This window comes from Camelina sativa, chromosome 5 (genome assembly GCF_000633955.1).
Source record: "Camelina sativa cultivar DH55 chromosome 5, Cs, whole genome shotgun sequence".
NCBI classification, from domain to species: domain Eukaryota; kingdom Viridiplantae; phylum Streptophyta; class Magnoliopsida; order Brassicales; family Brassicaceae; genus Camelina; species Camelina sativa.
The window spans coordinates 20,736,240-20,759,742 of NC_025689.1; the positions used below are offsets into that span (position 1 = coordinate 20,736,240).

General features: G+C 42.2%; 1 protein-coding gene across 1 annotated transcript; it reads right to left on the reverse strand.

The window, feature by feature from the left end:
* LOC104787295 lies at window positions 22,449-23,488 on the reverse strand. Its single transcript, XM_010512833.2, has 2 exons — window positions 23,080-23,488; window positions 22,449-22,870 (listed from the first exon to the last, which is right to left on the reverse strand). The coding sequence occupies exons 1-2, from the start codon at window positions 23,360-23,362 to the stop codon at window positions 22,743-22,745; spliced, it is 411 nt and encodes a 136-aa protein (XP_010511135.1). The 5' UTR covers window positions 23,363-23,488; the 3' UTR covers window positions 22,449-22,742.

Here is a 23,503-nt window from a genome sequence, read left to right on the forward strand (position 1 = left end):
ACTTGGTCTTGAGGATTAGCCACATTGGTACTCCTATAAGAGAGATTGTTGTTCTTGAAACCTCCTTGGTTGTAGCCTTTGAATCCTCCCTGGTTTTGCATGTAGCACAACTCAGCAAATTCAGTCTCCCCCTCTTGAACTGGAACCTCTTCTTCACCAATGAAGTGAATAGACTTTTGTTGGCTAAGAAGGATCTTGTCAAGCTTCTCATTGACCATCTTCAAGTCCTTCTTGTACTTGTCCTCTTGATCAGTTGATGATGACCTTATGGTTCTGTCATAGTCCTCATTATAGTTGCCATCTGACTGAGCAAGATTCTCAACTAACTCCCAGCCTTCTTCCACATTCTTGTTGAGGAAGTTGCCATTAGAAGCTGTGTCAAGAAGCATCCTGATCTTGGGAAGCACTCCTCTATACAATGTACTCAAGAGTGACTCATTGCTGAAGCCATGATGAGGGCATTGAGTCTGGAATCCTTTAAACCTCTCCCAAGCTTCACAAAAGCTTTCATTGTTTCTTTGAGCAAACCCAGAAATTTCATTTCTCAATCTAGCAGTCCTTGCATTTGAGAAGAATTTTGCCAAGAAAGCCTTCTTGCAAGCATCCCATGTGGTTATTGCTCCAGTAGGAAGAGTCTTCTCCCAAAGGTGTGCCTTATCTCCAAGTGAGAATGGGAAGAGCCTCAACTTGAATCCATCTTCACTCACTCCATTGATCTTTGTAAGACCACAGATTCTGTCAAACTCATCAAGATGATCTAGTGGATCCTCCAATGGCAACCCATGGAACTTGTTGGCTTGAATCATGGAGATCAATCCACTTTTGATCTCAAAGTTGTTGTTTGGCACTGTTGGAGGCACAATACCAGCCCTTTTGTTGTGGGTGTTGGGTGCATCTCCAGCACCAATGTGCCTTGGTCTCTGCTCATGGTTAGCTTGTTGCTCCATGATCACTGGATCCTCTTACTGAACTTGAACTACTCTTCTTCTCTGATTTCTCAAACCCTTATGCTTCCTATGGATGTTGTCAATAGGCCTTTGAAGATTGTCTTTCCCTTTAGACCTTGTGTGCATCAACAAACGCGAGTACAGACTCGAACAGGTTCACAATTGAGCCCAGGCTCGTGTGGGTGGTTGAGTCGACTGGGAAGTGGTGTCCAAATGTACACGGCTTCTGACTCGATCAGGTGCTCGATCACTGCTCGGTCGAGTGGTGGTCGAGTGGTTGGTCGAGTGGGTACCTGAAACTCAAGACAACCTAGCAACAGAAGATTCAAGTCCAACAACTTCACAAGTGTATAAACGAACTTAATCTTAGACTAATATGGATCCTAAATGTCACAAAAACACACTCAAATAGGCAACGGCGCCAAATTGAAACAAGATCTTTTTGGTGTGGCTGATGAATGTATGCAATGGTGAGATATGTAATGGATGAATGGGTGTTTCAATTCCCCTTATGCAGTTGTAGAATAAGAGGTGTCAATCCAATATGAGTGTTCTGTAATCACTAAGGATGTACTTATTATGCCTAAGTCAAGCCAAATGCAAAGGATGTTTGGCACTAACAGTCCTATGATGAAATATAAAATGCAGAAAGTAAGATAAGACAAACACAAAACATAAACAAGAGTTCTAGGGATGAACTCAAGCTAGCACTCGATCGAGTGTAGATCGAGTGCAGGGTCGAGCTAGATAAATCCGGGAAACAAAGCAACACAATAAAAACAGAGCAATGCAAAAACGAATCAAACAACAAGCAAGCAACAGGATTAAGACTTAAAAATCAATAAACAAAGAAGGCCTTGAGGAGGGATTCATGGGCTAGACTAATGAATGAGGTTATCACACTTTGGCCAACAAATCTCAAGCAAAGCTTTGAGCTAATCTCTAGACATATAAATCTAAGACAAGTTTCTTCCACTCTCATGGCAAGAATCAATCAAACCTATGCATCTCTAGACTTGTTCTTACAAAGTAAAGAATCTACACAAGATGGCATTAAGCAATACATCTCATACCAAACAAGACCTCTAATCTCTTAGCAAGCCTAATGGTAAGCTCTAGATCTAGCCTTATCTATGCTCCTTAAACATTGGTGTGATGCTAAGATGCTTGAAATCAAACCCTAACCTCTCAGTTCAGGATTAGCATTAAGAACATCTAGCCTAGAAGAGATTCTACCACAATCAAGCTTGACCAAAGCAAACAAACCTCAAACACAGCCCAGCCTAACCCATCCTCAAGATCCTAAGCACTACTCACATGAACACATGATGAACATCAAAGTCATAAACCCAGAAAATCTCGAAACTTGCATCAAATGAAAGATAAGAACAAGATCTACAATGTTGCAAAGGAATCAAACCCAAATTCTTAATATATTGAAAGTTATGGAACCCACAATATTGAAGAATCTAAGAGTTTTCTTAAAAAGGGTACAAAATCTAAGAAAATAAAAAGGCAAAGGGAATAATTCCCTAAAAAGTAAAAACTAGGTTTCTGACTCTCTAAAAAAGGTTGGACTCTTTGGTGGCTGCAACCACGTGCTCGGTCCAGTGACAGGTCGAGCTGGCTTCTGTCGTCTTGGTTCCACTCGGTCGAGTCCATCTCTCAACACGGTCGAGTGTCTGGTTGAGTGTGCGGTCGAGTTGGACTCTGGACCTTGGTTCTTCAGCCTTAACTCTCTTGCTTTCCCTTCATGATTGGCTCACTTCTCCTCAGCATTGCTTCCATGCTCCTTAAGCTCCAAAATCACCTGATTATGCATGAAAAGATGCAAATGCAATGCAACTAAACTCTAATGCATGATTAGTGCTAAAGCTACACAATAATGGCCTAAATGGATAGCAAAAGATGCAAAAGATGTGAATAAACTAAGGGAAAACATGGTAAAATATATGAACATCACCTCCGTTCGTTGAGTACAGCCGGGTCCATCGTGTTTGGCCTAAGCATCTCGAACTCGGCCTACAGAGATCTAAACTTGCCAAAGTGCTTGTTAAACTCCATATCTTCTTGATTCAAGTCATTTATTGCTTTCTTGACTTCAAAGACACGAGTTAGATTGGAGATGTTGCCGAATACATTCTTAAGAGTCTCCCATAGCTCGGTTGTTGTCTCACAATATGAGTATGCCTCGAGTATTGGAGCTTCGAGAGAGATTTGGAGGATGGAGAGGACGGTCTGATCTTTTTGGAACCATTTGGCTTCGTCTTCGAGTCTAGCCTCCTCTTCATCTTCTTTGATGGTTTTGTTTCCATCTTCCTTGGTGGTTTTTCTTAGAGCCTTACCACCTTCGATATGGCTCCATAGTCCACGACCACACAGTGCGGTTTTGGTGGTTCTTTACCACACAAGGTAGTTTCCTCCCTTGAGGACGGTCGGTAACACAAGTGGTTTTGAGTTTTCCATGCTTGATTACTATTGACCGTTGGTTAAAGTCTTTACCCGGAGAATTATAACAAGAACAATGAGAATCGAGTGAGAAGAACTGAAGAATAAGAAGAAGGATTGAAGAATAAGAGGAATAGAAGAGTTAGATTGTCAAGAATCAACAACCTAGCTCTGATACCATGTAAGAATTGCGGAATAAGAACTAGAACAAGAGTGAGAGAATCGGATGAGAGACATAGAAGAATGAGAGAAAAATATATGTCTTAGATTAGTATTTTACAAATGTGAGATACAAGTCGTCTTATAGCCATACAATCGGTCATAGAGCCGTTATAGAAGAATTAATGAGGAAAGGGACAGGAAGAGTGATTCTCTTGAACAAGAGAATAGTGATAGCGACCGGTCATAGGTTTGACCTTGCTTAACGGTCGCATGTGACTCTAAGCCACCAACCACTTGAGATATTTTGTAGCTCCCATTCTCGATCCTTCTGCTCATCTTCACAAGTCTCATAAGGCCTCATTTCTTCTCCAATATAGTTGGTTTGTAGCCCATCAATCTCACTCTCGTACGGACGGTCGTACGGACGGTCGTACGGATGCTTGTACAGACGCTTGTACGGACGCCCTTGAACAAAGTCCTACTCTCCCTTGATCAATATTTGTTATCCAAAGAGTTTGTTAATCATACAGATCATGAGACACTCAAGCACCTAAGAGGACAAACTACACTTAAGAAGAGACATGCAAGGTGGCTTGAATTTATGGAGACATTTCCATATGTGACTAAGTACAAGAAGGGCAAAGAGAACATTGTAGTTGATGCTTTATCAAGGAGACATTCTTTGATCACTAAAATGGAGGCTAAAGTCATGGGATTTGATCATATCAAAGGTCTAAATGTGGAGGATCCATATTTCAAAGAAGCCTTTAAGGAAACAAGCAAAGCCACTTATGGGTCATACTACCAACATGATGGAATTCTCTTTAAGGACAAAAGGTTGTGCATTCCTCAAGGATCCATGAGAGAGCTGTTAATAGGAGAGGCACATGGAGGAGGACTTATGGGACATTTTGGGCGTGATAAAACTCTAAGTGTTCTTATGGAACATTTCTTTTGGCCACATCTGAAAAGAGATGTGGAAAGGTTCTGCACAAAGTGCATCACTTGCTTGAAACCAAAATCCAGGTCACATCCGTATGGTTTATATATGCCTTTGCCTATTCCTAACCTACCATGGGTAGATATTTCTATGGATTTTGTTTTAGGGCTACCTAAGATCAACAACCGAGATTCTATCTTTGTTGTGGTGGACCAGTTCTCCAAAATGGTGCATTTCATTCCATGTAACAAGACAAATGATGCTTCTCAAACTGCTGAACTCTTTTTCAAAGAAATTGTGCGTTTACATGGAATCCCAAGGACCATTGTTTCAGATCGAGACACCAAATTTCTCAGCCACTTTTGGAAGACTTTGTGGAAAAAGCTAGGAACTAAGCTACTCTTCTCCACCACTTGTCATCCTCAAACTGATGGACAAACTGAGATAGTTAATCGTACTCTCTCCACTCTTTTGAGAGCTGCGGTGGGTAAGAATCTCTTAAACTGGTTATCTTGTTTACCCTATATTGAATTAGCTTATAATCATGCTAAGCATTCTGGTACCAAATTCTCTCCATTTGAAGTTGTCTATGGTTTTAATCCTCTAAACCCATTAGACATCACACCTCTGCCCCAAGCTGTTTATTCTAATGAAGAAGAAGTCACCAAAGCTGATTTTGTGAAGAAACTCCACCAAAAGGTTAAAGAGAATCTTGAGAAGAAGAGCGCAAAGAACAAAGAGCATGCGGATAAGCACCGCAAGGAGCTGACGTTTGAACCTGGAGATTGGGTCTGGTTACACATGAGAAAAGAGGAGATGGACCATTTTGGGTCTTAGAGAAAATCAATGACAATGCCTACAAGATTGAGCAACAAGGTGAGTTGAACATTTCTCCTACCTTTAATGTTGCTGATTTATCTCCTTTCCATGCAGATGAAATAGTTCTGCGGACAGAACTTTCTCAAGAGGGAGGGAATGATGAGGACATCAATAGTAAACTTCAAGAAGAACCCGTTCTGCCATTTCCCGAAGAACCCGTTCTACCATTTCCTGAAGAACATGTTCTACCATTTCCTGAAGAACCCGTTCTGCCAACAATGATACACAAACCTATGCCAAGGCTGGAAGCAATAACCTTAAGGGAACAATTCAACAAGTCCATTGAAAGTCTTATTACTCTCATTGAGCTAGAAGATTCTAAAGAAAAGACTCCAAAAGCATCATTTTTGCCGGTTTTACAAGGAATTAAAGAATCCGTTCTTTTCATCATTTCCGAAGCTATCACTGAAGGATTGGAGCGTGCATGAGAGCTATTTTCAAGGTAAGTTTTTGAATTCAAATAATAAATGGTTCTTTTCTTGTTTTGCAGGAATTGACCGTTGGGTCTTTATGAGTCTTTTCTTTATTTATGTCCTAAAATCGAGTCTGTTGTTTTGCAAGTTTAGTCCTTTTATTTGTAATAAATTTTGACCCTAGAAGGTCCCCCGATGTTGGATCGTTATATAAGGTCCCTTCTCAGCATTGTAACCTTTCAATTTTTCTATGAAATAAAATGAGAGTTTTCTTAGGTTTACTTCTGAGATAGAAGCAACCACCCTTTTCTCCTTCTTCTTGTGTGTGATTCCTTGAAGACTGAGATTTGACTTATCATAGATCCTTTCACAGATCTTTGTGGCGTCCTTCACTCCACCATCTATCTCTTCATGTTCCACTGCTACCGAATAGACAGAGAGGTGTTATCAACCATTTGTCTATTGACCATCTCTTCGCTGCGTTCCATCTATCATCCACTGAATAGGCAGAACAGTGTTATCAACTGATAACAGGATTTTCACCCAGGGTATCAATTCTCTATGTAGTTGTAGTACAAAGGGTTATCAATCCAAATGGTTGTTATACTAGCAGATAGGATGCAATCAGAAACAAGCAAGTCAAGCCAAGCAAAAGCGGGGGTTTTGTCTAACAGTCCTAAAATAATAAAAGAAAAGAATATAAACAAGGAACCACTCGACCGAAGCACTCGATGCAAGCATTCGAGTACAGGATCGGGTGGGTTGATCGAGTTAGCAAGGAAATTATGAACAGCTCGAAGGGTTACTTGAAGCAGGTGATCGTGTACCTGTTCGGGTAAGGGATCGAGTGATGAATAAAAATGCAAGCAATTAAAATACGAAAGGTTCTAAGGATGGGGTAATCGACTCCTAAGTGTTCCTGACCAATACAGATGTCTTACATGCCTCAAGCAAATATTTCCTAGACAGTGAATCTCTAAAATCTTGTTAAAACACTCTCGTAATAGAAACAATCAACCTTGATCACTCCCCTACCCAACTCTTGTTGGAGAAACATGACCAAGCAGGCAATATGAACCTATTCATTATTGTCAATAAACCCCTTACTCATCTAATCTCTTAGGCTAAGTGAGTAAGTCTCTAGCATTGGTCGATTCAAGCATTTCATCTACACCTCTCGGTGGTAAAACACCCTAGATCTAATCTCACCCTCTCGGTTTGTTGACAACATTAAGAACACCACTCTAAAAGGGAATTTATAAAACATAAACAATCAAAATAAGACACCCTAACCGATCAAGAACACAAAATCAACTATCCCATCCCTAGAAACTTTACTACACTACTCAGAAATCATTGCAGAAAACATAGAAACAAGGATAAACGAAAATTGCATTGTATTAAAATATAAAGGAGAAGAGAAGAGTATAGAGTAGAAATCTAAAAGAATATCAAAAAGATGTAAAATAAATCCTAACAAAAGTGAAAAGAAGTTTGAGTCGCTCTAGATCTCTCACAGAAGCTCTCGCTCTCTGGTTTGAGGGTCTGTGGCGTGCTCGTTTTCGAGGAAGAAGAGGGGGGTTTATATATGGAAACTCCTTTTACCTAGCTTCCCAGTCCTGCCCGAGGGTCTACTCGATGGGGTGCACAAGGATGAGATCGGGTTACTCCTCGGGTAGATCTTCGGGTTGTTCTTCTTGCTCTCAGATCCTCCTTGATCGTGTTGGGGTTCGGACTGTTCTTTCAGCTCGATGTCTCCTTCGAGTACATGTTCGGATTCGTCCTTGTTTTCCCCCATTTTAGGCTCTTAAGCACCTGTTTTCATCCAAAGTATGCAAATGCAAGAATGCAACATCCTAAATGGCCTAAATGCGAATACCTACAGTTAATGACCTAAAAATGCTAAGGTAAGGGTATAAACAATGCAAAATATGGACAAAAAAGGATGTTAAAAATATGTAAATTAGAGAGTTATCAGACCCCCAAACTTAAATCTTACTAGTCCTCTAGCAAGGAAGTAGGAGGGTGCGGTTTAAAAACAGGGACTTATAACCTTTTTATGCTAAGCGAAGGATTCAAGCTATAGTCCTTAAAGATAGTTTAATGGTGCTAAGATCAATCAACATACTTACAAATATTTTTCTATGCTTATTACCATGCATCGATCTAGTTCAACCTCCAACTAAAAGTATAGACTTGCAATTCCAAAGAACATCTCTTTCACATTCATTAAAGTGTTTGGCGAATTCTAACAAATGGAAGGTGAATCAAGCTCAGTCGGTTTCAAGGGTAAGGCTTTTTGGTAAAGTGGTTTTAAACAAATTCTTTGGGTGGTTTTCTCTCAAAAGAAGGAATGCTAGACAGTTGTGAAAACTATCTAAGATTGAGAACAATTTGGGCATACAAAGCTTAAATCTTGATAATCTACCCTTTTCTCATTCATCTCTTTTTTAATCAAACCCCCTAGAACAAAACTACCCCACAACCTTGATTTTAACTCTTTTGTTTTTTTCTAATCCCTAAGATCTAAACTTTTAAACATCTAGCTCTTTTTTTTTTTCCTTTTTCTTTCTTTGCTAAACTCCTAATATGTATATATATTTTTTTCTTTCTTTCTAGGAGACTATAGCAAAATCTTTTTCTGTTTTTTTTACTTAGAGCTAATTGAACTAAACTTTAGGGACTTCTTTTCTCTTTTTTTTTTTTAATTTCTCAACCCAACCCTAAATAAACATGCTAACCACCTATCTTTCAAAACCGATTCTATTAGCTAGTCCAAATGATTCTAACTTAGCTAAATCAAGAGCCAGTTCTTTGTCGTTCTCAATACTCTCAAGGTTTCACAACCTATAGCACAATGAAAAGACCTCACTCAACAATTCACAACAAGGTTTGAAAGAAAGGTTTGGGTTCAAGGGTAGGGAAAAACAAATAGGGTTAAACGAAAAGATTGGTAAAAATGGAGTGCTAACCCGAGTTTAGAGTTATCATGAACAAGTATTCAAATTCCATAAGCAAGACAATTTAAGTTCAAATTAAATCCAAATAATATAGAGATGATTCAATGTTCAAGCAAGTGGAGGAAGCATTCAAAAGACACAAGGTTCTAAGCAAATATTTTTCATTTTTTCTCAAAGATTGATCTAGCAACAATGAACTGTGATTAAGGGCTATAGCTTCAATCCTAAGGTTTGATTTTAAACAAGGTGGTTTTAATCATTGTCCCCTAAGATGCATATGCAACAATCCTATATGGAGCAAACTAGACTCAATCCTAATATGTAAATGAAACTACATGAACACTCTTTTTTTTATTTTGTGAATTTTTCAAATTTTTTTGGTTTTTTCAATGCACATAGATGCAGAATCAAATGAATAAAACTAGCATGCAAAAATTTGAAATAAGAAAATGAGAAAATAAAACACAATGTTAAATACATTCTAGGACTCTCCCCCAAACATAAATTACAGTCTCTGTGTAAATAAAAGTCTGAAAAAGAATCCAAGAATCACACAAAATGAAATAAAACTAAATGCAATGTTATTTACAAATATTGGATGAATGTGGTACCTCATGCTTAAGTGAAGAAGGAGGTTGTAGCAGCCTCCATACTCGCCAAAGTGTAGACAGTGTCGTCTCCGGCTTCAGCAGGTGCCAGGATTCGCTCATCAGAGAGCTCGGTGATATGCACAGACGACTTGCTCGGACCAGCATCCGAGGGGTTGATCGGGTAGGGGATCGCATAACTCATCAGGTAGGGCATTGGGTAGTATGACGGGTATGGCGGGAGAGGTCCGGAGTGATCACCCGTATAGCCACTTGCAGGGTTCATCGAATACGGCGTCGGATATGGCATTTGATACGTCGGAGGGAAAGGCCCTGATTGCTCACCCGAATAGGTGCTCGAAGGGTGCATTGGGTAAGGCATCGTGTACCCCATCGGGTTAGGCATCGGATAGGCTTCTTAGTGGCTTCTCCGCGATCTGTCGGGTCTTGTGATATCCCCCTCCGGTTGGGGCTCGTAGGACGATGCTCTTTGAGGCTCTGGAGGTGTCAGTCCTCGAATTCCTCCTAGTGGTCCACTTCTCCCCATCCATGTGGGTGCATATTCCGAGGTGGAAGCTGAGGCAGAGCTTGCCTTGTCTTGCAGCTCCTTTATCTGACCTCCCATCACCTTCACTGAGCCGGTAAGATTCTTCACCTTCCTAACCAGAAACTTGTTCATCCTCTTCAGCCATCCGATCCTCTTGTGAGTTTCCTTCACCCCAACAGGCTGCTTTTGTGAGCAGACATACTCCTCAAAGTCGTAATCTTCCGAGTTGTCTCCTTGTTCTTGACCAGTCGGCTCTCTCTCTCTTCAGCTTCGGATTCCTCCTCCGGGTTGTACAGCTCCTCTAGAGGCGGTGCAACGTCGATGTTGTCCCCCAGCCGGACCTTGGTGCACACTACATTGGGCAGGATCATTTGGGCGGCTCCGGCAGTCAGATGGACAGACTTGAAGAGTAGTATGTCGTTTAGCCTCTCATAAGCCAAGTATCTTGCCAGTGTCAGGTACTCGATGTCTAGCCATCTCAGGTCATGTACCACTCCTTTCAAAGGCACATCGCACGCCACCAAAATTGGTGTAACCAGTCCTCCTATGGAGATCTCTCCAGCTCCTTCTCTTCTCTCTGTTTTCATAGCCCATGCATGACTTGAGGTAAAGGAACTGATCGAGCAGCACAAAGACCATGCTAGTATCTGCAACATCTCCTACTAGCGGTGTACCATCCCTAGCATTGTCTAAAACTCCACACAAGGCAATGTCTAGCAGCTGGAGCTCATGATCATTCACATTCCCAGTATCCTTTCTAGCAAAAACAGTTCATGCGAGGTATTTGTGAAAATACCTCAAAACAGGGCTCCTTATTTGAGCGGATTTGGAGCTTGTAGACTTGTAAAGGAGCTTGTCGCCTATTGTCAGCCGTAGGAACTTCATCTCCTCGTTGCTCACCTCCATGCCTTCTCCACTCCCAGCCTTGAAACCATACAGCTTCTCCATCTCCTTGAAAGTAAGCCGGTACTCCTTGTTTTGCATGGAGAATGTGATGAACCCGATCCCCCCATCTGGTAGTAGGGTCGGGTGGTCCTCAAAGTAGTGCAACCGCAGTGTTGAGAGAAAGTGGACCGTCTCCTCCTCGTAAGCTTCAAGTTAGGCTCGCATCATATGGCCCAGGTGGCACATGTCGAACAGGAACTCGACATCTCTAGCGAAGCCCAACTGCTTCATCGTTTCTTGGTGAGGGTAGCGGGTACCAATGAAACTCATCTTGCGAAAACCTTGAAGAGCTTTTCTGGAGTCTCCACTTCTTTCTGCTTCAGCCTCCGCGAGGCTTGGCTTGTGCATTCTCTCTGCTCCTTCTCTCGCTCATGGTTCTCCTCCTCAGTGTCTCGATCCTCTTCCTCAGCAGATCTCTAAGCTACCTTCTCAGCCTTTTCAGAGGTTGGTCTCTTCCCTCTTGCAACCGCAGCTCTGCTCCTTAGCCGCGACGTTTGGATCTCCTCTGGCTCTCCTCCACCAGTATCAGAATCGACCTCCATAGGGTTGGTAACAGTTCTCTCGGACATAGACAGGTCCCTACGTCGAGGAGATCGGCGAACAGCACTCGCCATCGGACTTGGTGAGCGAACTCGGGGGTCTGCTTGATCGGTTGCTCGAGCACCGGATCAGGCGACGGATCGGGTTGAGCATCGGGTTGGAGAAGCAAAACATCTAACCAGCGGTTGGGAATGCGGAACGTCTCCTCTTCCTTGTGATTCGCGAGGTTTGACGGCATCACCTCCGGTTCTTGCAGCGGCGGAGGTTGATCTGCTTCCCTTCTTTTGGTATGTTTTCGTCTTGGGTGCCATTGTCGAATTCTTGAAAGTAAAAACAGAGACTAAGCCGAGATCAAGAGGGTTAGTTCCCAAAAAATACAAATCAAAGAGTCTTGATTCCCTTGAGAGAAAATAGAAAGTAGGAAAACAAAAAGCTTTTAGGTTTGAGAGACTTATCGGTTTGTGCTGCTGAGGCAGAAGGGTTCTAATCCCTTTAAATAGAATAGGGTTAGCAGCTTGGGCTTCACCGAGGTTGACTTGGGTTTGTCGAATTCGGACTCCACACGCCACCCGAGTAGGAACACGATCAGGTGCGTCGGGTACGTATTCGGGTAGAGCCTCGGGTTCCCCAAAATTTCCTTTTTCACTTTTCTTTTTTTTATATATTTTTTTATGTTAATATGCAAAAATAGAAAATAAGATAAAACAAATAAATCAGAATTAAAATAAAACAAAAGATACCTTTGGGACTTCCTCTCAAGTGAGCTTGTTTTAAGTCACTAAGCTTGACTCTTCATGCTCTTTAAGCATGGGATCTAGGAGGGAGCGGTTCTAGAATCCTCTCCACTGTAGCAGGCTGATTCAATGGATTCTCCAAGTCTTGTCCAGGTTCCACAGCAAATGTAGTGTTGACGTCTTCAAGATGCTTGACTTTTCTCTGCTTTGTCTTAGTGGAAAAAACTTGATCATCAATGGTTGGCCTTTTAATTCCTTTCTTGACATCAAACTCCATCTTGAAATGCTCCTCATGCTCAATTCTGATCTAGCCTTGTTTCACCTCAATCACTGCACCTACTGTTGCCAAGAATGGTCTCCCTAGGATCAGTGGATCGTCTGGTTCCTTATCCATATCAAGGATCATAAAATCAGTAGGGACTTCCCCCCTTCCAATCCTGAGAGGCAAATTTTCCAGGATCCCAATCGGATGTCTGATTGTTCTATCAGCTAGAACCAAATACAGACTACTCGGTTTAAAACTGCTGAAACCCATCTTGTTGGCAACTGATAGTGGCATGATGCTGATTGAAGCTCCCAGATCGCACAAGCATTTTTTGAAAATCCGAAGTCCTATCAAGCATGGCAAAGTAAAAGAGCCAGGATCCTTTAACTTCTCCTCGATTCGCAGCTCAGGATCTAAGCACACTCCACTCCTGAGAATCTCATACCCAATCTCCTTAACAACTTCCTTAACCTCAATCTCCAGCTGAGCTTCCTCCTTGGTGATTTCCTCTTGAAGTTCATGTGGTGGCAAAAGCTTTGGAGGAGGAGCTTTACGCTTGGCCATACGCTCTGCAAGCACCTCCAGTTGGATGTCAAGAGCAGCATTGAACCTTTCCTCTAGTTCCCCTTCTGCTGCTACAGGAAGTCGAGGTTGATCTCTCATCTGAACATCTACTCGATGTATCATCCGATCACCATCATCGGGTGAGTCATCGGGTTCTACTTCGGGTGGTTCTTCGGTTTGTGATTCTCGGACCAGTGCTCGATCATCAACTCGATCAGACTCCTCGGGTAAAGGCTCGGGTTCATACTCAGATATATAGTACTTGGCCTCATTTATCCCATAGTGGTCCATATCCTCTCCATCTTGAACATCACTGTCCTCAGTGAGGTAATCCTCATAATCATCACCAAGGAAGATGGCTTAGGCAGTGGCATAATCCTTTGGGTTCTGAACAGCTTTACCTGGAAGCTGGTTGATCTTTGGAGCTGGTTGGTTGTTGTGGTGGCCCTCTAGGTACCTCAGCTTAGTATTGAGCGAATCATACTTGGCAGTCAAGTCATTGTATCCAGAATCGATCTTGTTGCTCATCTCCGCAAACCGTTTTGCGGAGTCCATAGCTGCTGATGCCTGATTTTGAATCATCTGCTGAATTAGGCCGCGTAGGTCAGCTTCTTGCGATTGGTTCTGCGGGCCTTGTTGTTGTTGTAATCCAGGTGGTGCAATGGGTTGGTGGTAATTTCCAGAGTATTGATGTTTAGGAGCATAGCCTTGATTGTATTGGACAAAAGGCTTCTGCTGGACCTAGTTCCCTTGAACTGCTGATGGGTAGATTTGGTCTTTAGGGTTGGCAACATTCGGGTTACGGTATAACAGATTCGGATTCGGCTTGTAGTTGTTGTACCCTTTGTTGTAACCTCCTTGGTTGTTGATGTAGTTCACATCCTCTAGCTGAATATTCTCCCCATCTTGTTGTAAAAACTGCTCTTCCTCTAAGATCGCATGAACATGCTGCTGCTAGTTGAGGAGCTTATCGAGCTTTTCATTGAGGGCTTTCATGTCCCTCTTGTACTTGGCATCTTCCTCTCCAGTAGATCGCACAGTGCGATCATAATCCTCATTATAATGCCCATCAGATTGAGCCAAGTTCTCCACTAAGTCCCAACCTTCATCAACATCCTTGTTGAGGAAGTTACCATTGCTTGCGGTGTCCAGCAACATCCGTATCTTGGGGACCACTCCTCTGTAGTGTACTTAGCAATGAGGGCATCTGGTAGTGTATCCCTTGAAACGTTCCCAAGCCTCACTGAACATCTCATTGTTCTTCTGAACAAAGCTGGAAATCTCTTTTCGTATCCTTGCGGTTCTGGAGTTGGAGAAGAATTTGGCTAGAAACGCCTTCTTGCACGCTTCCCAAGTGCTGATGGACTCCTTGGGGAGTGATTTCTCCAAGATGTGTGCTTTTTCTCCCAAAGAGAATGGGAACAGCCGGAGTTTGAATCCATCCTCACTAACTCCATTTATCTTGGTGAGGCTACAGAGCCTATCAAATTCATCCAGATTATCCAATGGGTCCTCCATTGGCAATCCATGAAACTTGTTGCTTTGTATCATCTGGATGAGACTACTCTTGATCTCAAAATTGTTGTTTTGGACAGCAGGTGGCACAATGCCATTCCATTGAGTATGAGTAGATGGAGCATCCCCTGCTCCTATCTTGGTCCTTGCTTGAGGAGCTGGTGGACCGTTCATTGTTTCCTCAATTGTTTCTGGTTGCGGTTGTTGAACTTGTTGTTGTTGGAGTAACCTTGGTCTGTCGATGTTGTCGATGAAAGGATTCAAGTTTTGGCTACCCTTGGATCGTGTTTGCATGCACAAGTAGGTGACCGAGTGAGTACACGAAGGTCAACCCTATCTAGGTGATCGAGTGACGGGTTGGGTGGGTGCTCGGGTTGTACCTGAGATTCAAAACAAACAAATACGAAAGCAAACAAGTCAGATGCCGAACCAATAAAGATAAGAGAACTTGATCTAGCAAGTGCTGAAATCCTAAACGTAGCAAATTAAATTCAACCAAATGGCAACGGCGCCAAATTGATCACTAAATTTTCACCCAGGGTATCAATTCCCTATGCAGTTGTAGTACAAAGGATTATCAATCGAAATGGTTGTTATGCTAGCAGATAGGATGCAATTAGAAACAAGCAAGTCAAGCCAAGCAAAAGTGGGGGGTTTTGTCTAACAGTCCTAAAATAATAAAATAAAAGAATATAAACAAGGAACCACTCGACCACAGCACTCGATGCAAGCATTCGAGTACAGGATCGGGTGGGGTGATCGAGTTAACAAGGAAAGTATGAACAGCTCGAAGGGTTACTCGAAGCAGGTGATCGTGTACCTGTTCTGGTAAGGGATCGAGGGATGAATAAAAATGTAAGCAATTAAAATATGAAAGCTTCTAAGGATGGGGTAATCGACTCCTAAGTGTTCTTGACTAATAGAGATGTCTTACATGCCTAAAGCAAATATTCCCTAGACAATGAATCTCTAAAATCTTGTTAAAACACTCTCGTGATAGAAACAAACAACCTTGATCACTCCCCTACCCAACTCTCGTTGGAGAAACATGAGCAAGCAGGCAATATGAATCGATTCATTATTGTCAATAAACCCCTTACTCATCTAATCTCTTAGGCTAAGTGAGTAAATCTCTAGCATTGCTTGATTGATTCAGGCATTTCATCTACACATCTCGGTGGTAAAACACCCTAGATCTAATCTCACCCTCTCGGTTTGTTGACAGCATTAAGAACACCAATCTAGAAGGGAATTATTAAAACATAAATAATCAAACTAAGACATCCTAACCGATCAAGAACACAAAATAATCTATTCCATCCCTAGAAACTTTACTACACTACTCGGAAATCATTGCAGAAAACATAGAAACAAAGATAAACGAAAATTGCATTGTATTAAAATATAAAGTAGAAGAGAAGAGTATAGAGTAGAAATCTAAAAGAATAACAAAAAGATGTAAAATAAATCCTAAAAAAAGTAAAAAGAAGTTTGAGTCGCTCTAGATCTCTCTCAGAAGCTCTCGTTCTCTGGTTTGAGGGTATGCGGCGTGCTCGTTTTGAGGAAGAAGAGGGGGGGTTTATATATGGAAACCCCTTTGACCTAGCTTCCCAGTCCTACGTGAGGGTCTACTCGATGGGGTGCACAAGGATGAGGTCAGGTTACTCCTCGGGTAGATCTTTGTGTTGTTCTTCCTGGTCTCGAATCCTCTTCGATCGTGTTGGGGTTCGGACTGTTATTCCAGCTCGATGGCTCCTTTGGGTACATGTTCGGATTTGTCCTTGTTTTTCCCTATTTTAGGCTCTTAAGAACCTGTTTTCATCCAAAGTATGCAAATGCAAGAACGCAACACCCTAAATGGCCTAAATGCGAATTCCTACAGTTAATGACCTAAAAATGCTAAGGTAAGGGTATAAACAATGCAAAATATGGATAAAAAAAAGGATGCTAAAAACATGTAAATTAGAGAGTTATCATCAACCATTTTCCTATTTCCATCTATCCACGTGGGTTCCCTCATATGGGTTCCTATATCAAGTTTTAACTCGTATGAGTTAATTGTTGGGAAAAAAAATATTAGTCAAAAAAAATTGTTACCACTTACTATGAAAATTTGTTCACTTCTTCTTTTTTTTTCCAACCAAACAGTAAATTAAAAGGTGACTCCAAGATTGGTTGCCCAAACTGGAGGAAAAGAGTTAACAAAAGTAAGTTCAGAAACTAAAGATCTCGAAGAACAAGCAAGACAATCTGCCCTCATGTTTGACGTCCTCGGAATCTGGGTCAGAATGAAGGAGGGAAAGGATAGTCTGAGAGAATGAAAATCTTCCAATAAATTCGAGAAGGCGGGCCAATCGTCTGGGGCCTGCACCATCGCAACTAGCTCTGAGAAATCCGTCTCAAAATTCTGACAGTCCACACCCACCGCCAGAAGAGACTGCATTGCCCAAATTAAGGCTTGTAACTCCGAATGAAGAGGTGAAGGGCTGCGTCTAAGGCTTCCTGCTCCCAAAAGTAGTGTCCTATCTTCACTATTACCATACCACCATCCCAAACTCACCAATGGATCTGAACCTTTCCAGGAACCATCAACCTGGCATCGGAATAAATATCCCGTACCTCTAGGGTGGCTGAGAATCCAAGTAATTCGCAGAGAAGGACTTGGCCTCCTCCCATAGAAGTTTATCATTAGCCACCTGATTTATAAGGAAAAAAGATGGCTAGCTACATGAAGTAGAAGATAAGACATGGTCACACATACGAAGTACAATATTGTATCTTCAACTACACGAAGTATATGTATTACATGACCACATGCATGAACTATATGACGTCATGTGATCAACACCATAGACATACAATCCGGTTCACTGGTCGATTGACTCCGGCGAAGACCGACGTTGACTCCGGCAAAGACCAACGTTGACTCCGGTGTCAACACCGGAGTCAACGTCGGTCTTCGCCGGAGTCAGTTGACCGGTATACCGGATTGTATGTCTATGGTGTTAACCACATAACGTCATATAGTTCATGCATGTTACCATGTAATACATATACTTCGCGTAGTTGAGTATACAATAATATACTTTGTATGTGTGACCATTTTTTCTCTTATATTTCATGTAGCTAGCCATCTTTTTTCCGATTTATAATATCAATTGTCTCTACCTCGATTCCCTGAAAAACCTTCTTATTCATGTCCTTCCAAATTGACCACAAAATCCATGGAAGCCTATAACAGATATCTGAATACAGGGAATGGGATGATGCCTGTCAATAGAGAAGTCTAAGTTCGAATACACTGATCCATAAGGGAAGCCATCCAGGAGTAGTTGAACCGGAGACAACTCTTATACCTTACGCGAGCGGACACACTCAAAAAGAGCATGATAAATAGACTCTGCCGCAGAGCCACACCGTTGACATGTAACATCGCATCCGACACTCTGATGGGCGATCCGGTCCATCACAAGAAGAGTACCAGACGCCACCTATCAGAAAAAATGTCGAACATTTGGAGGGACTTCAAGTTTCCAAGCTTGTGCCCACAGGGCCATGCACGATGGCTCGTATTCAACTTCCTTAAGTAATTCTTGTGCTAGCCGATAACCCGATCTGACCGAATACTTCCCGGATTTAGTATAATGCCAAATCAAACTATCCGGTTTAAAAGATTTACTAACCGCCATACTCCGGATAAGCGGAATGTCCGCCGGATCCATAAACTCCTCAAGAATAGGCATATACCAATCCACCGTAAGCGGGTTAATTAAATGGTTGACCATCAGATTAGGATGTAGAACTCTCCCCCTACCATTACCTGGTCTTGGCTGGTGATCTGGTTTCCAAGGATCCCCATACCGAGATATTACATCCAGAACCTACATCCCACCTTGCCCCTTGTTCCACAAGTCATTTAGTTGAAAAGATACTCCTCCACGCAATACAAGGAGAATATGGTTTAATTGCCAATAGAGGATGTTCATTCCTAAAATATCGACCGCACATCACCCGAGCCATTAAAGAGTTCGGATAATGGATTAACCGCCAATACTGCTTAGCCAGCATCGCATCATTAAATTGTTCCAGATAACGAAAACCCAAACCCCCATCGCATTTCTCCTTACACATCTTATCCCAAGCTGCCCAATGCATGCCCCGTGCCTTATCATTAGACTTCCACTAGAAGTTTGATATGGCACTTGTAAGTTTGGACGTTAACGCTTGTTGCAATTTATAGCATGACATAACATGGGTCGGGAGGGCTAACGCAACTGATTTAATCATAATTTCCTTACCCCCTTTCGATAAATACTTCGCCGACCAGCATTAACTCGCTCGTCCAGGCGATCATTAACATAACTAAAAACTTTAGGTCTCGAACCTTGAAGACTTTCAGGGATACCCAAATAAGAACCCATACCGCCTTCTTTAGAAATACCAATGACTGTTTTTAACCGATTCTTACATCAGACGGAACTTTCTTACCAAACATGATAGAGAATTTCTCCAAATTTACCTCTGGGCCCGACGCTTTCCCATAATTACCTATAATATCCATCACGTTTACATTCAGTCTCCTCTGCTTTACAAAAGAACAGACTATAATCGGCGAACAATAAATGCAAAATTGTGGGACAGTCCCGAGCAATCGTGATACCTGTAAGTTTCTTCTCTCGTCCCGCCTTTTTAATATTCGCTATCAAAACCTCTGTGCAAAGTATAAACCGTTGGGGACATAAGGATTGACATGTGCCGAGACAGCTGCAAAAATTGGCGAAAACAACAAACTGTCAGTAAGAATTTCATCTTTCGACCAAAAACAAGCAAGGGGCGATCTACTAATTCTTTGATTCCAGTTAGTATACTTCTATTAGTACACAATCTTTTTGAATATAGATCAGCAGAGGGAAGGGATCTCTTTTCTGCAATGGAAAAAACTATTATTGAATTCACCCGACCCGATAGTACCAATTTTGTAACGGAAGATCCTGAATTTGAGACTTTCTACACCAAAAATCTTCTTTCTAAACTTCTATAGGATGCCGGATTGCCAAATATGGCAGACCTGCTTAATGCAGCACACCGGATGTAGGTAGTAACAGCTACTGCTTGTTCTGTAACTCACATTCATTGGGTTTAGGGATAATCACAGCACAGAGGTCTCAGTCCCCCGGAAATGGAATTGGAGTCGAGGAGAGCTGATTTCAAGCCGCCGAAAACTGTCTCATCGTTTCCCATCAGAAATTGGTGCACTTTGTCCGGGGCTAATAGTTTTCATTTCCCGTCTCATGAAAAACCCTGGAAATATCTCCTTCTTCCTTTGACTGTCGATCTCGGTGTGGCTCAATCAGAAGAAGCTTTCGGAAGTTCATTGGCCTCCAATTGACGACTAATCTCCCAACATGCTCAAGAACCGAGAGCCGTCCTGCATGAAAGGATTTGAGTCCATCCAAATAGCCCAGAAAATGACAGCCCCCTAATTAGAAGATGGATTCTGGCTTACTTTCTTGGATTTCAATGGAAGTGTCGGAGTGTGGCTGAAAAGCCAATCAACTCAATTCATTACCTCGACGAAGTTTGATTCTTCGAATCTTTCTAGAAACTTTAATGCTCAGATAACTTTCTTTCAAAGCCGTGCTATCTAGCTCATCTTTATAGGAACATATTTGATAAATACTGATAACTCTCGCGGCACTAGTGGTACACAGAAGTCATGGGTGATCATTGGTCCGATGCTTCAGGCGAAAATAATTCCCAGGGTGTGACGGGCGGTGACTTGGGAAACCCTTTCTTCATTCGTTTGGCGGGAAAGGAGAAACCATTTCTTCATTCATTGGCGGGCAGCAGTGGGCATCTTGGACAATGGGCGAAAGCCATCCAATAGAGGTGCCTCAAATGGCTAAATGGATTATATGAATGGAGTTCAGTTAGACTACCCCTTCTTTCTGGTGCTCTCCGCTCGTCACACCCTAGGAATTTTTGTCGGATTCACAGCTGGATGGAAGACAAGTCGATTTACCGCTTCCCTCAGTTCAGTCTTTTGGTTCTTGAAAATGGTCAAGAAGGAATCCGCCCGAGGAGGGGCTCGCGTCTGATTAGCTAGTTGAAGTTTGCGAGCCCACTCGTCTTTTCCTATGGCCTGCTTGCCTTCTATTTGACATCCTTATCACCTGGCGGCTAAACCGTCATCACTACGGAGAGAGAGACGAAGGCGATGCTCTTGATTTCCGAGTTGTTTGCAAGGTTGGGAAGTAGTACGCCCGGTTCACGAGGTTCTACCACTGCAGGGCCCAATAAATACCTTTCTGGCTATTCCTCAATGCCTCGGCTATTCACGGAACGTGAGAAGCGGCGGGTAAAAGAGTAATTGAACAAACATACGGGTAAAGAGGGTCGCCCTGACGTAAACCCCTCTTCGGTAAAATAGAACCCCGAGGCTGACCATTCAGAAGAACTTGATACGAAACCGAGGAAACACACCACATAATCCATGAAATCCACATCCTATCAAATCCTAATTTAATCATAACAGCTTCCAAGAAATCCCATTCAACATGATCATACGCTTTACTCATATCCGTTTTGAATGCCAGAATCTCCGACTTGCAGCGTCGGTTAGTATTTAACCCATGGAATATTTCCTGTGCAACTGGAATATTATCGGTAATCAAACGACCAGAAACAAAATCCGATTGAGTTTCTAAAACCAGAGACGGCAAAACCCGCTTAAGCCGAAAACACAAAACTTTGGAAATAATCTTATAACTCACGTTACAAAGACTGATCGGCCGAAATTCCATCATACGCTGCGGTCGGTCAACTTTAGGAATGAGACAAATATTCGTCTCGTTTAGACAAGGATCAAAATGACCCGTTCGAAACAAAACTTTAACCAACGCCACAAGATCTCCTTTTAATAAAGACCAAAACCGTTGAAAAAACAAAACCGTCATACCGTCAAGACCTGGAGATTTCTCAGGAAGCATAGCAAATAAGGCTTTACGAACTTCTGACTCCATAATATCTCTAGTTAGACTTCTGTTCATATTATCCGTAATGAGTGGGGAAATCTCTCGAATCATCTCTGGTATACAACTTACTTCTCATCTTTTAAAAAGCTCCTTAAAGTATTTAGAGGCAATATTCTCCATTCCCAAGGACGATTCATCCCAGACATTGTCTGAGCCAAATAAGCCAACAATCTTATTCCTCACCCTCCGCTTCTTAGTAGAAGCATGAAAGTATTTTGTATTTTTGTCTCCCACTCGTAACCAGAATTTCCTACTCTTTTGTTGCCAATACAGTTCCTCATCCCGAAAAGCCTCTTTTAGTTTTCGCTCAATACCCCGGATTTCTTCCTGAGAAATCGAGTCATCCATCTTTGCCTCCTGCAAATCTACCTTTAGGGAAGAAATAAGGGAGGGACGAGAAGATATATTATTCCTTCGCCACCAACAAATCGAATTCCGGCAATTCTTGATCTTATCCACAAAAGCCGGCATCCGAATATTATTTGTGCGCGTCCACCCTGACTCTACCGCCCCTAATAAACCATCCTTATCCAGCCAGCTTTTATCAAAACGAAACTGCCTATTCCGTCGCGAAACTGTTTTCAGGCAAGTTGCCAAAATTGGACAGTGATCAGAGCCAACCATCTCCAAGTATTCAACCTTCGAGTTAGAAAAGAAACCATGACAGTCCTCATTACCTAAGGCACGATCTAATCGACACCAAACCACCTGATTATTACAACGATTACCTCTCCAGGGTAACTGCTCCCCATAACAAGGGAATTCGAGCATACCACAATGTCGAAGCTTTAATATAAAGGCACAAAGGAAGAAGCTGGTCGCAAGGCACCAACCCTTTATGATTCCCAACAAGTTCATTAAAATCACCAATCATAAACCAAGGATCAATGCGAAAAGAACCAATATCCATTAACTTCTCCCATACCTTTCTTGATTTTGCGGGACAGGATCCCCATAGACAAAACACAAAAAAAAAACAAATGTTGACCAAAGAACGCTTGTACATCAATGATTCGATCACTATCATATAAAACAGAATGTTTTATTTCATCCATGAAAAATAAAGCTATCCCACCACTAGAACCGTGGGGATCAACAGTATACAAATTATTATAACCAAACTTCTTCTGAAATTTTTGTAAATAAGAATAACTTTTTTTGTTTCTGATAAAAAAAAATGTCTGGCTGATGCTTCCACAAATCTCCCAACTATTCTTCTGTCAGATCAGCCCATATGCCCTGACAGTTCCAACTCAGAATCTTCACGTTCTAGCCGGCAGTTTCGGGAGAGCCCCCATCCCTTTCTTGCCTAGACGACCACCATCCGAAGGTTTACCGCCCATTGTAGTCTTACCCTGTTTCCCCATCATCTTTTGTTCGTTCCCATCACCTGCAGGTTTAGACAAAGCCTTAGCAAGTAAACGTTTCCCGGGGAAGCCAAAGCCAAAGTAGCTATCTTAGAGCCACTAGCACCATTTCTAACGGAAGGACTAACAGTCCTCCTTTTATGACCACTCTTTTCTCCAATCGTAAAAGCAGCCATAGCACTATTAACTACACCCACAGCAAGTTCAACCGGATCAGAAAGAAAGGAATTACCTTGCGGACCACTATCGGATTCACCCTGAAGTTCAGTCTCCTGACCAGCTTGTAACTCAGTCCCTTGACCAGTATGTAACTCTGTACCCTGTACTGGGGAAGCAACCTCTTCTTGGACAGCCTTGAGATCACCCTTGGCATTATCATCAAACTCACCATCCTCAAGCAGATCATCAGTTTCTACCACAAAATCCATAGCCATAGAAGCCACCCCATCACCCTTATGAGAATATCCCTCCAGGTCCCTAACTGCTTGTGAATCACTAGTTCCGGAAACCCCCATATCATTTTCAAGACTTAGCTAAGGATGCTTCTCGATAGAAGCCTGCTTCACCTTATATAAAGGTTTGGGCCAAACCGGCCCAGCACCTTTCCTATTAAGGTGGAAACCGAAAGCCTTACCCGATGATTCCCCACCCCCACC

Excerpts from the sequence above, each read along its gene's own strand:
- LOC104787295 (XM_010512833.2), bottom strand. The coding sequence starts at position 23,362 with ATGGGGGTTTCCGGAACTAGTGATTCACAAGCAGTTAGGGACCTGGAG. Across the intron at positions 22,871-23,079 it reads ATCCGATAGTGGTCCGCAAG|GTGATGGGAACGAACAAAAG; the intron begins GTAATTCCTTTC and ends CTAAACCTGCAG.